At 41.9% G+C, this 17,703-nt stretch overlaps 1 protein-coding gene across 4 annotated transcripts in view; it reads right to left on the minus strand.

The window, feature by feature from the left end:
- Nucleotides 1-204: 204 nt before the first annotated feature.
- The window catches only part of LOC118367322 (calsyntenin-3-like), a 37,269-nt gene continuing 19,770 nt past the window's right edge, over nt 205-17,703 (minus strand). For all 4 annotated transcript variants that reach the window (XM_035750666.2, XM_035750665.2, XM_035750662.2 and 1 more), the window contains exons 9-19: nt 16,128-16,240; nt 15,037-15,196; nt 10,575-10,634; nt 10,319-10,467; nt 9,775-9,923; nt 5,817-6,043; nt 3,966-4,127; nt 3,185-3,330; nt 2,799-2,934; nt 2,297-2,481; nt 205-2,162 (exon numbers count right to left, since the gene is read on the minus strand). In XM_035750666.2, the coding sequence (XP_035606559.1) occupies nt 2,013-2,162; nt 2,297-2,481; nt 2,799-2,934; nt 3,185-3,330; nt 3,966-4,127; nt 5,817-6,043; nt 9,775-9,923; nt 10,319-10,467; nt 10,575-10,634; nt 15,037-15,196; nt 16,128-16,240 (1,637 nt within the window). In that variant the 3' untranslated portion in view covers nt 205-2,012. The remainder of the gene's footprint in view (nt 2,163-2,296; nt 2,482-2,798; nt 2,935-3,184; nt 3,331-3,965; nt 4,128-5,816; nt 6,044-9,774; nt 9,924-10,318; nt 10,468-10,574; nt 10,635-15,036; nt 15,197-16,127; nt 16,241-17,703) is intronic.

Raw genomic sequence — 17,703 nt, forward strand, 5'->3', positions numbered from 1 at the left:
AGATATGAATGAATTGCAAAGTCCAACAAATTTGTCCTGCTTTGTGGCAACGTCATTTTCCGTCTCAAACTGGTTATTCCAGATATATGTAGGCTTTTACCAAGGAATTTATGTATTCTCTCAAACCATCCAAAAAGTACTCAGTAGATGGTAGTGATTGTGAAATATTTTCAAATTGATTATTTACTTAAAAAACAGGCAGCATTTAGACCTCATCAGAGTGTTTTATTATGAACTTTTAAATGTTTTCAGACAGTTATCAATAACAATAATCTTCATAATCCATGTTGTCATTGTATCAATAATTAAAGTTAATGTCCCAATAGTAATAATATAAGTAATTAATGCAATTTGTTTTCCATAATATTACACTGAAAAACAACAGGCTTTATTTACTGACAGGTTTATCACTGCACATTGACACACAGACAGACAGCAATAAACACAGAGGGGGGAAGTGAGGGAGGTGGACCAAAGAGATGGTGGGGACTGGCACGAAAACAAAAAGACAAGAGGGAAAGTGGAGCTGGGGAAGAGAGAACGATTTGAGAATATTCTATGGTGTGAAAGAAGGAAGGAATGAGAGAGAGAGGTGACAGAGTAGCTATTTACCAAAGTTCCCTCCATTTACTGTGATTCAGATATGAACACGATTTTAAATTACAACAATTCAACACACGAATGAATACACTCATCAAGTCAGGAATCATCATCCTTATTACTACTACTACTATTATTATTATTATTATTAGTACTCCGTATTCTGATGGTGTAACCTTAAAAATATACAACAGCTGGTCAAATGATAAAACAGTGTAATTGGTAATAAATAATATGTAAATGCAGCTCCCTCTTTAAGAGTACAGACAGAGAGCAAGCGTTGACTGCAATAATAATAATAATAACAATAATTGTATGTACAGAAAATGTAATACAATCAAAACTGCCCAAGCTGAGCTGACATTCTGGATACAGCAGGTGTTGTGGCGCGGGTGTGTCTTTGTCGTGAGATTGTTACGAGAGCGGTGGGTGGTGAGTGTGCAATGGTGTGTGTGTGCGTGGGGGGGGGTCGCTCAGTCGAGTCACTGGGTCTATGCCCTTATCATCAGCCTGTTTGGTTGTCTTGCAAAACCTTACAATGAAAGGGTTCTACCAAGCAATACGATTTACCATTTAAAAGTCTACCCTGACAAAAGGAAAGTTCTGAAAATGTACGCTTTTGCGTGGACAATTTATTTGATCTAATTTAGCACATCACATACAGTATTGTGAAGCACATCGTACATAGTGTGTAAAAATCAGCTAGAACCCTATAATTTGATGTATTTCTATATTAAGGTTACTATGAATGTGGAACTGAGCTGGAGTCAGATCTGGGAGGGGGGGGGGGCATGTTTTTGGAAGTTGAGGAATGTATAGAGAGAGAAAGAGCCAGAGAGAGAGATTGTGCAGCAAAAAGTCAACTAGATTAAATCTAGAGGTGTGTGGGATAGCGTCAGGATCAGGGTTTGTGTCTATATGTGAAGAGCCTACACAAGGCTTTGTGTGAATCGATTGCTTCAATATTCATTTTGTGTGGTGGGCAAAGGTGTCTGAAGTGTGATATAGAGATAGTAAAACATATACAATCCTAACTTCACATCTAAGTTATGTAGCCTCGGTCCAGCCTGTCTCACACAGACTTCCAGGACAATGTCAATTCCCTGTGAGTTAGGAATTAGTGCACCACATACAATTTTTGTTGGTTGTTTTGGTCAGGCGGTTAGAGTATACTGTATATATTGTGCCGTAGAACATTTACGTGGTGAAAGATTCAATGCCCTTTTATTGGCTATAGACCACTAATGGTGCTGTGGTGTTGCGGAAATACAGTGTGCGTTATTGTACTTTTACATTCCATAGACTAGAGGTGTCAGCAATTTTCGATATTTAAACGCTTTGAGGTGAGTGGCGAGCCGTTTTGTGGTTTCCATGGAAATGAGTGCTTCCAGAGAGAGAGAGAGACGATTGGCTTAGTAGCGACGGGGGTTGCCGTCTCTGCCCTCTTTCTTGATGATGATTCGCTGGTCGTCGTTGGCGTCATCGGGTGACTCCACCACTTCCTCGTCCTCCTCCCCCTCACCTTCGGTGTCAGCTGAGATGCCCATACGAGACTCATAGGACTGAGAGATAAATAAATTATAAAATAATCATTCAAATAAATCGTCTCTCCTCTTAAACCAAACTCAAAACTTCCACACTGAAATAAATAAATACAAATCTATTCTATTCCACAAAAACACAGTTAGGTCTTTACCTCCATGGGGTTGACGATGATGGTGAGGGCAGAGTCGTCCCATTGGCCGCTATCTTCCTTAGACCCTCCCCCGGTGCCCTCGCCACGGCGGTGGATGGAGCGGATTCGAAACACTCCCAGGATCACCATGACAACCAGGAAGCCCACGCACACCATGATGATGACTGTGGCCGCTCCTGGCACCACTGTCAGAGGAAATTAAGAGTTTTATATGAATCTTTCAGCCACCACCTGTCATTAATGTCAGTGACACTGACATCTTGTGGTGAAAATGAACCTGTGAATTTTGGTATTTTTAATCTCTATTTTGAGAATGGATAGGGGATTTCCCAATAGAAATAAAAGGGGATGGTATACCTTCATCCATTTGTTTTTATGTGTCTGGATTTAACATGGATCAAAATTGATGTACTCTGGAATATAGACCACAGTTCTCCTGTAAAAGGTAAATCAAGCGAAAAAGGTCAACATTAATACTGAGGTAAATGAAGTGTGTATAAACCTGAGTTGCGGTGGGGGTTAGGCAGGGTGTGTCCACTTAGCTCCCCAGAGTGGTGAGATGGGTGAAGAAACTGCTGCTGAGAGGCCAGGAGGTGAGACGGGTGGTACAGACTGTCCAGGGAGTGCAGGAAGTTCACCTGAGAGCAAGGATGAATGAATATATGGAAGGACAGACAGAGGGAGTGAGTGAAAGAGAGAAAAAAATAAGAAAAATAAGCCTTGTCACAGAACCTCTTACTAACTGAACTAATGCTGTGCTATCGCTCTACCCAAATGCTAGGTTAAAACCACTTAGCTAGTGCCCTAGTATTGTACACCCCCTTTGAAGCTTATTTGCTAACCCATTTTGGGTTAATTACAGCCTATATGGTCAGTTAGACTAGTTACCTCCAGTGTGAGCTCGTTGCTGGTGTATCTGCCATTCATCTCGGAGCAGGACAGACGGAAGCGCCTCTCAAAGCGGGCCGAGCCTTTAGCCAGCCGGTAACGGACGGACCGAAGGACATCCTCATACACGGAGATGGACTCAGCTCCTAACAGAGAGAGAGAGATGATGAGAGGTAGAGAGTAGGAAGTTTAGGGGCAGTTGAACACTGAGGAAACAGTAAGATGAAAAGATAATGCTACAGTTTGTGAACGTGATACAGAGGTGAGACGCAATATGCAACATAGCCTTATGTGTAATTTCAAAATCCCAACTAATTGCGCCATGCTGAATATCACTGTGGGCAGTAAATGAAGTGCTTCAGCACACAGACTATCCCCCTGGTGCAGTTTTCCTAAACTTTTCTTCGTTTTACTTTGGAAATAAAGACCCACTCCAGCCTCACTAGCATGGAATTTATCAAAAGGTGCATTTCAGTAGCTGGTGCAGGGTTCCTCATCACATGGCACAAGTGGGGGGGATGAGCCCCTCATTTTTTGTCCTCTATTGCTCCTATGTAGTTCACGCAAGCAAGTGGGGAGGCTGATGACATCAGAGCGCACCCAATCGACCAACTTCTTGAATTTTGCAACTGTGCCTACATTTTTGTTGTTGTTGCTCCCAAATTTTTTTTTTTTTACCCTTAAGTATTTCTACTTGGAATATCGTTTTTCAATGAAAACAGTTTAAACATAGCTGAAGTGGGTCTTTAAAATAAAACCGAATAGGGGAAATGAGCGGTACCTGTGATGGCGATGTAAGCAGTGGTGTTGATTATCTCCAGACCCCTCTCTCTCAGGGCATCCATGTCCACCAGGAGCTCCTCCCTCTCTGGGTTTAGCTCCTCCCCCAGGGGCTGGACCTCACAGCCGTCCAGAGTGTGGGCCACGGCGTCTGACATCAGAGCTGGGGGTCATGGGGGGAGCGAGATGAATGGAGGAGAGAATGAGGCAAGAGAGGGAGGGCAAAATTTGGAAATAGGGGAAAGGCAGAATGCAAAGCAGAATAAAAGGAAGGGAGAGAGAGAGAGAGAGAAAGCAGACAGTTAAAAGGAGAAAAAAAAACACAAAAAACGGCACATTAATGACTGATTACCCATTCTTATAAAACTACAGATAAAGACGAGAGAACACGGGGAACGGGGGAGGGGTTAAGGCCGGGTGGATTAAGTGGATAAAACAGGACTATCCCATTTTGGAGAGACAGAATAAAGTACATAATAGATTAGGTAGTGAGCCACAGATAAAGCATTGGCAGAGACTATGTTCTCTGTTGCTACACAGCTTTATCAACCATGTCCTGACCTGAACAGACCCCATGCAGGAAGAGGCTTTTATACATAACCATCATCATCCTCATAACGGATGACACACACAGATGTGTGCTTCCTCTCCAATATACAGCCATTGCACACATACCTATGATTCTCACATGCACAAAGCACTTCTAATAATAGTACAGGGTCTGTGTGGTCCTAGTTAGTATTCAAGCACACAATCATTGGGGGAAGTTGATGGGTGGAGGGGGGCTGGGTCAGTGAAGAATATATGTATAGATGGATTAGCTGAGGATGTGCGCACTTCAAATGGAGCTGAAGTCCGTGAGTTGTTGTGATTCTGGATGGCCAGATAGCTGGCCAGATAACAATGACAAGAAACCGCCTTGTGGGGAATTGTAAGTGACCCGTTTCAGCTAATTCTGAGGTGTTTTGACTGATTTCATGTCAATGGCTAAAATTAGCTCGCGAGCTAACCAACAACTGTAACGATGTATTTGAGAGACAACAAGTGCTCATTGGGCAAATGTATTTATGTATTCAATAAACATTGGAGACGGAATATAGTTTACATGTTGTCGACTATTATTATTTTTTATTTTTTTTTACGAGGCAAGTCAGTTAAGAGTAAATTCTTATATACAGTGACAGCCTAGGAACAGTGGGTTAACAGCCTTGTTCAGGGGCAGAACAACAGATTTTTACCTTGGCAGCTCGGGGATTCGATCTAGCAACCTTTCAGTTACTGGCCCAACACTAATCACTAGGCTACCCGGCGCCCCGCTCTAAGTCAACCCAGTCTGTTTTTCCCCATAGTTGCGCATGCATCGGTTTTGTTGCTAAACAACCAACCCAACTATATGACTGGGAACATACTTTCACAGGGGTAGGAAACATGCACCCCAATTCAAATCAGATTTGGAAGAAAGACAGATATTACCTCACATTATTTGTCAGCAAACATATAATTAAGTGGCACTGCTAGTAAGTGGAAATAGAGGCAAGTGTAAGAAAAATAAGTGATTTGTAAGTTTGAGATCCAGGCTTCAGCCCTGTATGACTTTTGAAAACAGGCTGAGATCAGGTGTAGAATCTAAGTAAAATATGCGCAGTTTGATTGACGATACAATGTGTTCCGACTAGACAATGGTCCATATGTAAATTAGTCGTGCTCCCATAATTATTTTTAGAAGCATCAATCCATGTACAGTAGAAATGATGGCAAAATGCTCTCAAATGTATTAGATTGATGTGATTGGAATGCACTAGTCTCTACCCCCGCATTGTAGTATTCATGGAAGGGCTGTTTGCTGGCTCACCTCCTCCCTCCATGCCCTGAGCGGCTGTGTTAACAGCATGAGACAGGGAGCACACGATCCTCAGCTCTGGGAAGAGGGGTACACCACGGGGGCCCTCAAATTCAGGAGCGGGGCGGGCCAGGTGGGGGCCGACCCCAGACAGGGAGATCTGAGGGGCATCGGGCTGAAGGACCACCAGGTAGCCCTCCAACTGCCTGAGCGTAAGACAACTCTCCTCATTGAAACACCTAGGGGGAGGAAAGAGAGAGAGAGAAGGAGCAGGGGGGGGGGATAGGGTACCAGTTATTTCTCTATAAGTAAACAGTTTTAGGACTTGACGATTAGCCAAATCAGGTGTGTTAATGTTAGTCTAGGACAAAAGCCTGCACACACTGTGGATTTCCAGAACCAGGATTGAAAAACCCTGGACTATATGATATTGCATGCATTGTCTGATACTAATTAGTAGCGGATACTAATTGTGCCACTTTTCAGAAGCACTTTGAAAAGGTATTATTATTTGGCGATTCTGTACTTGATTTATGATTCAAGTGGTGCTTTGAGTTGTTTAGTGTGTGAGTGTTGGAACTGCAGTAATACTATCTCTCTCGCACTCTTTCAGTGAGCAGCTGCTATATCGGACTCTCCACAAGGGCCTGCTGTCAGCCATCTGGAGGAACTGCTGACCTCAAATCAGTCTTATCTTTAACCACTATTAAATAAACATCCCCTTCTACTACTAACTGATAATCAGACTGAAGAACACACTAGAAAAAGCCAATAACCTCCTGACCTGGAATCAGACTAATCTTAAAAGCCACAAGCAAAAAGAAAATCCACAAACTCATGAAAACAGATCTCAAAACAAGCATAAAAACACCACATCACTGTTGTACCTTAAATCTGACTAATCTTTAAAAAGACACAACATTAAGCAAAGCTCTTTTATATAGCCCTACCATACAGGGTTAGATAATGAGGATATCCTGTTGTTGCATCACTTCCTGTGATGGGTCAGATACAAAATAACATTGATAGATAGGACCTTAATGCACTTCACAAAGTGCATAAATATTTGAAATCAACAAAGTGGATTTAAAAAAGGACCCGTTTAGGCCAACGTGGCGCATTAATCCAAAAACAGAAGGGGAAAAAAACGTCTGGTTATCCATGAACTTAATACAACGTGCGATACACCGTGGCATTAAAAAAATGTGCTGTTTCAAGATTATATGCTTCAACCGTGCTTCCTCTTACCCAAGGCTAGATTACCTAGTTGAGCAAAAAGACCGTGACTCATATCATCTGCAGATAAAGCTCCACTCCTTGCACCGGGATGATATCCTTCAACATAACAGCGTATCCTTGTGCTCTGATACACTTGCAGAGTAAAAGTTTCAAGTTTCACATGCACAAGTACAGTGAAATGCCTTTCTTGCTAACTCAAAACCAAACAATGCAATAATCAATAACTATGTATTACTAGAACAAAAACACACAAGAAATAATAATAAGAAATATGAAATACACAAAGTAATTACTATAAGTAAGTATACTATATACAGGAAATATTTAAAAAGTCATATGCAATACCATATTTACATGTGCATGGACACTGGCGTGATGGAGGTAGATATGTATAGGGGTAAGGGAACTAGGCAACAGGATATAAGATAAACAGAGTAGCAGCAGCTTGTATGTGAGTGGGTGTGTAGAGTCAGCATAAATGTACGTGCATATTATGTGCCAGTGAGCAAAGGAAGATGTGATTGTTTGTGTGTGTTGGAGCGACAGTGTGTGTGTGTGTGTGTGTGTGTGTGTGTAGGGCCCTGCGAGTGTGCATGGAGACTATGAGGGGATAAGGGTCAATCAAAAAGGTGTCTACATGTTCTACCCCCAAGTTGTATAAGAACCTTTGAAAAAATGAATGAACAAATTATTTAATTCATCATTAGCTTGGGTACCTGGCATCCTTCAATGATGTTATGTCGTTAAACAATGGATAGACAATGAAAAATGTCCAAAACGAGACAGAAACAAACTGGCACCGACACTACATCAACATTGGCTGAAATACTCTGTCACAGAGAGGACAGGTTGTGGTGAAAGAATGGCTTTAGAGATATGATACAAGTAATTGCGAACCAGAACACAAGTCAAAGATAAGATAACTGCCATTAGAACCTGAGGTTTGGGACGACGTCGTTCCTTTAACATCACGCTCTTTCATTCCATAGAATTGCTTATCGACTACTCTAGCCGTGTCCACGTTTATTGAGATCAATGTCAATGTCCAATGTCCAACGAAGAGCTCCCTTCCACAAAGCAGTCCTGGAAAAATGCTGCATTGTCAGTGTGTGTGCCTGTTTGAAGTTTTAAAGTCGTCTGCACAAAGTACAGACTTTCTTGCAAGCTCTCAACCCAACAATGCACTAATCAATATCAATGTAGTACTGAACATTACACAAGGTAGAGCACAAAAAAAAACACATGAGAAATAAAAATAAGAGGAACACGAGAAAGTAAGTAAACTATATACACATGGTCAGCTCCAGTACCATATTTACAATGTGCAGGGATACTTAGTGATAGAGGTAGACATGTATAGGGGTAAGGTGACTTAGGCATCAGGATATATGATAAACAGAGCAGTGGCAGAGTATATGTTAACTGTATGTGAGTGTGTGTGCGTGCGTGTAGTCAGTATACATGTGTGTGCATGTCATGTGTGTGAGCAAATTAAGTTAGTGTCTGTGTGTGTGTGCGTCAGTGTGCGTGAGTGTGTAGAGTCTTGTGAGTGTGCAGAGAGACCGAGCAAAAAAAGGCTCAACCCAAATAATCCGTGTCGCCATTTTGTTAGCTATTGACTTGGCGAGAGAAGCTGTTCAGGAGCCTGTTAGTGTCAGACTTGATGCACCGGTACCGTTGCCGTGTGGAAGCAGGGAGAACAGTCTATGGCTTGGGTGGCATGAGTCTAACAAATTTCTCAGCCTTCCTTTCACACTGCCTTGATATAGAGGACCATTTTAAGTCCTTATTGATTTGGACACAGAGGAATTTGAAGCTCCGCTCCACTGCAGTCCTGTCGATGTGGATGGGTCCACAATCAGCTTCTTGGTCTTACTGACGTTGAGGGAGAGGTTGTTGTACCGGCACCACACTGCCAGGTCTCTGACCTCCTCCCTGTAGGCTTTCTCATCGTCTCCGGTGATCAGGCCTACCACCGTTGTTGTTAGCATGATAATGGTGTTTGAGTTGTGCGTGGCCACGCAGTCATGGTGAAAAGGGATTACAGGAGGGGACTAAGCACGCACCCCTGAGGGGCCCCCGTGTTGAGGGTCTGTGTGGCGGATTTGATGTTGCCTACCCTCACCACCTGGGGTTGGCCCGTCAGGAAGTCCAGGATCCAGTTGCAGAGAGAGGTGTTCAGTCCCAGGGTCCAAAGCTTGGTTTCCAGCTTGGAGGGGAAAATGGTGTTGAACGCTGAGCTGTAGTCAATGAGCAGCATTCTCACATTTCTATTTCTCTGAGGTGGGTGAGGGCAGTATGGAGTGCAATTGAGATTGCGTCATCTATGGATCTGTTGGAGTGGAATGCAAATTGGAGTGTCTGGGATGATGGAGTTCATGTGTGCCATAACCAGCCTTTCACAGCCCTTCACGATTGCAGATGTGAGTGCTACAGGGTGGTAGACATTGTGGCATGGAACCTCAGAGTTCTTGGGAACAGGAATGATGTTGAACAGCTAAAAATGTGAGGATTACAGACGGGGACAAGGAGAGGTTGAAAATGACCGTGAATGTGCCTGACATTTGTTCTTCACATGCTCTGAGAACACGTCATGGAACTGGCCGGCCCCGCGGCCTTACGAGTGTTGACCTGATTAAAGACTCTACTCACGTCGGCCTCGGGGAGCGAGATCACTTAGTCCTCTGTGTGTGTGTGTGTGTGTGTGTGTGTGTGTGTGTGCAGCATGTACCTGAGTGAGGTGGTCAGTTTGAGTGGCCTGACTCCAGGGGTGGCGAAGCGGAGAGAGTTCCTGTAGGTGACCTGTTGCACGGCCCTGTTGAAGCTCTCAATGTCATCACCCTCTAGAACCAGCACAGACTGACTGGGGTTCACATGCACCTAAAAGGTCAAAGGTCAAGAGTTCATGCTCCGAGGTTGCACACCCCTCATAGTCACACACACAGTTCATTCCAGCTATGTATTCTCTTTATATATTTCATCAGTACCACCGTTTTGGGACTTCAGTTTTGATTGACTGTAAAAAAATATATATATGTTTTACATGTGCACAGAAAAATATCATGCAGTAGACTCCATATACATCAGGAGGAAACAAACCCTTTTTGTACACAACAATCTGAGTAAGACATATTCTGTAGCAGTGGTTAAAAAAAATGTTTGGGTGCCATGACCTAGATGAAGAAATAAAATTTCTGGGTGTCAAAGCCCACTCTTAAGCCTTAGCCAAGTGAGACAGTGATCTATAGGACTCCTCTTCAGCAGGGTGAGGTTACCTTCATGCCTGAGCCCAAGGTCTCGAGGTCCCCAAAGTCCAGCCCCTCCCTGCAGGCGTACAGACACTCCACCACACTGTGAGGCTCCACACTCCCTGGCCGCACCGTCACCCCTGACAACAGGCCACGGTAACCACCCACATACTTCCCTAAAGAACCAGAAACAAAATTAACACAGTCAACACACACAAAAATATGAACACCCACACACAGACATATATGCGCATGGACGGACACACACACACAATTAAGTCACCTGTGTCTTTCCCCTCAGGGATGGTGTTGTTAAGGATGTCCTTTTGTTTATCTTCTGTCTCTGTGGGGAGAAAAGAGGAAAGGTTAAAGGCTCCATGCAGTCATTTTTACATAAAATAATTTCTGTGTAACAATTAAGTACCTTACAGTAATAGATTTCCATTCAAATTGGGGGGGAAAAATATGTTTTTTTTACAAAAAAACATTTCTCAAGAATTTTGCAAGGACTGTCTGGGAGTGGTCTGAATGGGGAGGGGGAAACTGAAAACCAGCTGTTGGCAGAGAGGTTTGAAACTCTCTTTGTTATAGGTCTATTAACCAATTTACAGCATGGTGATATCACCATGGAAAGCCGGAAACTCCCGCCCATGCAAACCTTCTGATTAGAAGGTCCTGTGTAGATTGTATTTTCAACCAGCAACTAGCAGGAAATAACACTGATAAAAAGTTTCATCAGCTGTTGTAAAATATTATTTATACAACAGGTGGGTCTAATCCTGATTGGTTAAATCTAAGATGTTAAAATGCCTATTTACTCTGTTCCTTCTGACTGTGCAATCCATTGTCTCGTCAGCCCAGCCAAGCCATTTATAAACGTGATGTCCATTATAAAAAGCATCTAGACATGATCTAACATTTCTGTTAAGATAACATTTAGTTTTCAACAGCGGAGATTTGTATAAACCTTGCTGTCTGTCTCTCCGACATTTGTAACATTGTTTCAATATTCAAATTCGATCCCAAGCTTTCCCAGAGTAATGAACTTGTCGAGAGTCGAGATGAGACTGACAGGCAGCTTTTCTCAGCCAGTCGAAATCATGAATCAGCTGGCATCATTTTTATGGATATATACAAAGAAATGTAAATTGTAAAAAAGTCAAACGAAGTGCATCTAGTTTGCGGTCTTTCCAGTTCCAGTTTAAAGTGATTGTGTTAGCTGTATTATTGGCTAGCTCCTATGAACAAGTGTCCTGACGAGTGAGCACATTTTCTATGCCAGACGAAATCGTGCTGCATTAGCTCATTGTTATGAATGTATCCAAATAAATATAACTAGAAAACAGCTTAAACAATTGCAAATGCATCAACCGAACCGATAGAACGAACAACCAATCGGCTTAGGTAGCAACCCTAGATTTGTGTCGGGACTATATGTTGTGGAAGGATGAAAAAGTATGAATAAATTCACCAAAATAACGTTTTTAATAAAAATATGTAAATCATTTTTTAAAATATGTTGGTAACTTGTTGTATAAAAGTGTTAATGCCCTCGAAGCCGGTGTTTGTAAGATATATAACACCCGCGCCAATATATCCTCCAAACACTGGCTTCTTTGGCATTATCACTTAAATAAAACACAGAAAAACTGAATTTTGACTGCACTGGGCCTTTAAAACAGAAGGGGTAGAGGATAACAGAGAGAAGTGAGAAAGACAGGTGTGAGAGGAGAAATAAATGTTTAGTAAAAGCAAGAGGCATAGTGGAAAAAGAGAAAGGAGTGAAAAAAACGGAATAAGAAGGAAAATATACATGTAAATCTGACAAAGGTGTGTCATACCCTCATAATCTCCCAGCAGCTGGTTACCACACAGGCAGTAGCCATGATGTGTGTGTGAGTGTATTTCCAGTGCTAATTGGTGTGTCCCATTTTAGCGATTGGCGCTGGTGTAACTGGCAGGCTAACCGTCTGGCCTGCCTGTTGTTCTGTTAGCCTAAATAATTGATAAGTCAGTGATATTTATAGAGTATGGAGAGGCAGTCAGAGCATCTCACACAAATATAATTAGGTGAATGAGGAGGGAAATGTCATGCTTTTCGGTGTCAGATGGCGTGTGTGTATGTATGTATGTGTGTGTATGCAAAAGTATTCAAAACCCTTGGATTTCTTCACATTTTATTGTACTACAAAGTGGGATTCAAATAAATTGTCATTTTTTGGGTCAACAATCTACACAAAGTACTCAAATGCGAAAGTGGAAGAGAAAAAAAGTTATTTTTTTTAGATAAATAAAAAATGTATAACTAAAATATAGTTGTTGCCTAAGTATTCAGCACCTTAACCTAATTAGTTAAGGAGTACATTTGGCTTAACAAATCACGTAATAAGTTACATGGACTGTGAAATAATAGGACTTGACATGATTTTAGAATGACTAACCCTTCCTCTATCCCCCGAACATACATATGATCCCTCAGCCAAGTACTGTATTGAATTTCAAGCACAGATTCAACTACAAAGACCAGAGAGCATTTGTAAGCCTCATAAAGAAGGGAAGTGATTGGTAGATGGGTAACAATAACAAATCAGACATTAAATATCTCTTTAAGCATGGTCAAGTTAATAATTATGCTGTGGTTTATACACTGAGTATACCAGACATTAGGAACTCAGGGTGCTGAATACTTACACAACAACTATATTTTAGAATTTTTCTTCCACTTTAACATTACAATATTTTGTGTAGACTGTTGACATGGTAATTAAATACATTTGAATTCCACTTTGTAACCCAATAAAATTTGAAGAAATCCAAGGGGTCTGAATCCTTTTGCAAGGCACTGTATATATGTGTGTGTGTGCGTTGCTTTCATTGGTGTACTGGAACATTTGGTTCTATGAACGGTTTCATTTGCAGAAGAACGTGAACTGGGACAAAAGCCAAAAATGTTTTTGGGGAAGGCGTTGCTCTTTTGTAATCCTGTAACCTATTCAAGAAATGTATTGCCAAAGCAATACATTTATATTCCATTGCCTATTGTGGTACATTATTGTGATCTTTTCCTTGCCATGTTCTCATCAACTACCACTCATTAGCAACACTTTACATAGCCATCATTCCAGGGTATGTATATGTGTATTTAATTAAAAGTGACATTTCTAATTCATTCTTGTGAACTAGCTTGTTATAGAATAATATGTTATTAGTTATCCAACTGGCAGTTACTCTAGTATAGGACCTCTGTAATGTAAAGTGTGGCCCACTTAGGCACCCTTCATTTGCTGACAGGTATTCTATGCAGTGTGAGGTTTAACCGTTCTAGGTAGAGTAAGGTTTAACCACAGAGTTTCTAAACCCAGAGGCGCAACATTGCAACATTTTCCAGTAATTCTTGTGAAACAGGTCAAACAGACCAGGCCGGTGTCATGACATTGGCCTGGGGGATAGGTTTATTACCGTCATAAATACCTCTTCCCCCCTTTTCTCTTCTCTAACCTACTGAGGTTACATACAAAAAAAACCTTGGTTAACATAGAGATTCTGGGAATATCAGTATGTGGGGGGAAATAAACGATATTCTGGTAATCCGAATATGAACTTTGAACTCTTATTCACGACAGAAGTGATACCTCCTAGCCGTTGAGTTAGTGACCGCAGCTGCAAACGCAGGTTAGGAAGGAAAAGACAGAGTATCCCATCTACCACACAATGACGTCACTACAATGTATTCCAAGGGACCACCAGAGACATTCTTCAAAGGACAGAAGACTCGGTTTGGCAACATGGCCTTCCACCTACCACCAACCTACTGAAGCGAGTAAATATTTATTGCATTTTCCTTTTCCAAATGGGCGGTAATTTAGAATGCATAAGATACTGTATTTACGATAGCACAGCTTCTTCCCTTTGTTCCCCCAGTCTCCCGCTCTTTCACTCAAACCCCGCCCCTTTTCTTTTGTGTAACAAGCTGTCATATCTGTTCCGCCCGCGAGTGACGTTTCCTATGACATAAAGAATTATCCAGGTATAATTAATTATTTATATATGTTATTCTGCGTGATTAGTTAGGTATTTAGTTTAAAAATAATTAAACCCAATTTTGTATTGCTGATTCAACTTGTTAGCCAGGATTCTTGCAGATAACCAAGAATTTACAACTTTCAGAATATGAGACTGAAGTAAGATGACAATTAATGTGGACTGCTATTGATGTAAAATATTGCTAAATCTTTAAGAGTTGATTCGGAAGATAACAGCTCTATAAATATTATTTCGTGGTGTCCGACTCTCTAGTTAATTACATTTACCTGATTAGCTCAATCAGGTGATAATAATTACAGAGAAAGTATTTTACAGAATAGCATGTCATAGCAATTAATCTGGCATAGCCAAAGACACGACACCAGGGTTTGGGAAGTCGATGAGAGAAGTAAAAAAAATCTTCCTTAGTTGTTTATTTTCTCTAAATCTAAAAGGCACAACCTAGACTCGAGCCAATATCTTAAGTAGTTGAACATCATTACTCCAACTTCATGAAAGTGACAAACTGAAACGTTTGAATTTTTGTGAAAAACAACTTTATATCGAAGGAGTGGCTTTAATTTGCAGAGTTCACCACCAGACTGTTAGACACGATAACGTGAGCTTAGCTTGCTGACGTCACCATGACATCGCCTACAAGTGTGATAGACTAAAATCACCAATCTTCATACTGTACTGTCTTTGGTTTAACCAATCGTTACCCCAGCAGGCGCCAATGACCAGTCGCTGTCGTGGGGCAGGGTTGGGTATGGCTCCGTTGTCGTGGATGAGGGCGGGGTCGAAGGTGACTCCGTCCACGTACAATGTCACAGAGGGGAACTGGACACTGAGGGACAGGTGATGCCATTCGCTGTCACACACCTAGCGAGGAAAGAAGGACATGAAGACACAATAGGTCAGAGGTCAAAAAACAGCTGAACACTTTGGTTGTGTACACAAAACAGGAGAACTAAAAAAAATATACTAGATGTGCTACATGAATATCCCATATAATATCTAAATGTTTCTAAATGTTTTATCCCTTTTGTTTCTACTGAACACCACCCATGACACCAGACTGAGCACTGTAACAGATATTGTTGCAGAAGAGAGACAGAGGGATATGCCAAATCTTATCTGTATCAGCTTGGCCCCTATAATCCTACCCAGTTTAAGCTGTCTACGACCAGTAACCCCAGCCAAAACCACTTAGTCCCCCCTCCAACCAAAACCACACAATCCCACCATCCCCTTATCCCCTCTGCCCCTGCCTCTCTTCCAAATCCTATTCTTTCCAATCCCCCTTGCTCTTTGTCCATTCCCATATTTACAAATTCCCCCAAGGGAAATATCCTAGCCTAGCAGGTAGAGCATTGCGATAGTAACCAAAAGGTTGCATGTTTGAATCCCCAAGCCGGCAAGGTGAAAAAATCTGCTGTTCTGCCCTTGAGCTAAGCAACAACTGCTCCACGGGTGCCGATGATGTCGATTAAGGTAGTTCCCCGCAGCTCTCTGATTCAGAAGGGTAGGGTTAAACGCAGAAGACACATTTTGGTTGAATGCATTCAGTTGTGTAACTGACTAGGTCTTCCCTTTCCCTTGTAGCTAGCGAGTCTGCCTTGAGATCAGGAGCCCTGGGTTGTAACCCTACTTAATGCAGTTTTCTTCAAAATAAATAAATAAATACAATTGAAACTGGCATTAAGTGAGCGTTGGCCTTTTTGTATGTCTCTTTCACTCATAGCTCTCCTTCTAGCAACAGTTTATTGAAGAAAATCTGTTCCAGCCTCATCTAGCAGCATTCCCATAGTACCTGCTCCAGTTTCCAGAGGAATTTTACGGGCCGCGCAGCGGAGACATCGGGCCAGTAGAAAAGAGATAGACGGCAGCCGTGAACGGAGAGAGAGTAGTGGGAGAAGGAGTCGTCTGAGGAACAGGGAGAGGAGACTGGCAGTCAGTAGACAGAAAACAGCATTTGAGACAAAAACTTGCAGACGGAATATGAGATACAGGCAGTGCATCTCACAACAACAGGCTTTTCATATTTCCTCGCCATAGTCTTCATAGAATTAGACTGAAGCAGAGCCATAAAGATACAGTGTACATAGCGGAGGGAAGTAGGGGTGCTGAGGATACTGTATCACTCTCTGCAAAATCAGAAAAAATAAATATATACTGTACCAGTCAAAAGTTTGGACACCTTCTCATTCCAGAGTTTTTCTTGATTTTGACAATTTTCTACATTGTAGAATAATGAAGACATCAAAACTATGAAATAACACATACGAATCGTGTAGTAACCCAAAAAAAGTGTTAAACAAATCACAATATATTTTATATTTGAGATTCTTCAAAGTAGCCTCCCTTTGCCTTGATGACAGCATTGCACACTCTTGGCATTCTCTCAACCAACTTCATGAGGTAGTCACCTGCAATGCCTTTCAATTAACAGGTGTGCCTTGTTAAAAGTTAATTTCCTTCTTTATGAGTTTGAGCCAATCAGTTGTGTTGTGACAAGTTAGGGGTGGTATACAGAAGATCCAGAAACCATACAGAAACCATACAGAAACCATCAAGCGCTATGATGAAACTGGCTCTCATGAGGACCGCCACAGGAAAGAAGACCCAGAAATCCCTCTGCTGCAGAGGATAAGTTCATTAAAGTTACCAGCCTCAGAAATTGCAGCCCAAATAAATGCTTCACAGACTTCAAGTAACATACAGATCTCAACATCAACTGATCAGAGGAGAATGCGTGAATCAGGCCTTCATGGCGGATTTGCTGCAAAGAAACCACTACTAAAGGACACCAATAATAAGAAGAGACTTGCTTGGGCAAGAAACACGAGTAATGGACATTAGACCAGTTTAAATCTGTCCTTTAGTCTGATGAGTCCAAATGTGAGATTTTTGGTTCCAACCGCTGTGTCTTTGTGAGACGCAGAGTAGGTGAACGGATGATCTCCACATGTGTGGTTCCCACCGTGAAGCACGGAGGAGGTGTGATGGTGCTTTGCTGGTGACACTGTCAGAGATTTATTTAGAATTCAAGGCACAATTAACCAGCACGGCTACCACAGCATTCTGTAGCAATACGCCATTCCATCGGGTTTGCACTTAGTGGGACTATAATTTGTTTTTTTAACAGGACAATGATCCAAAACACACCTCCATGCTGTGTAAGGGCTATTTGACCAAGAAGGAAAGTGATGGAGTGCTGCATCAGATGACCTGGCCTCCACAAGCACCTGACCTCAACCCAAATGAGATGGTTTGGGATGAGTTGGACTGCAGAGAAGTAAAAGCAGCCAACAAGTGCTCAGCATATGTGGGAACTCCTTCAAGACTATTGGAAAATCATTCCTCATGAAGCTGGTTGAGAGAATGCC

The sequence above is a fragment of the Oncorhynchus keta genome, chromosome 34, assembly GCF_023373465.1.
Source record: "Oncorhynchus keta strain PuntledgeMale-10-30-2019 chromosome 34, Oket_V2, whole genome shotgun sequence".
In the NCBI taxonomy this organism is placed as follows: domain Eukaryota; kingdom Metazoa; phylum Chordata; class Actinopteri; order Salmoniformes; family Salmonidae; genus Oncorhynchus; species Oncorhynchus keta.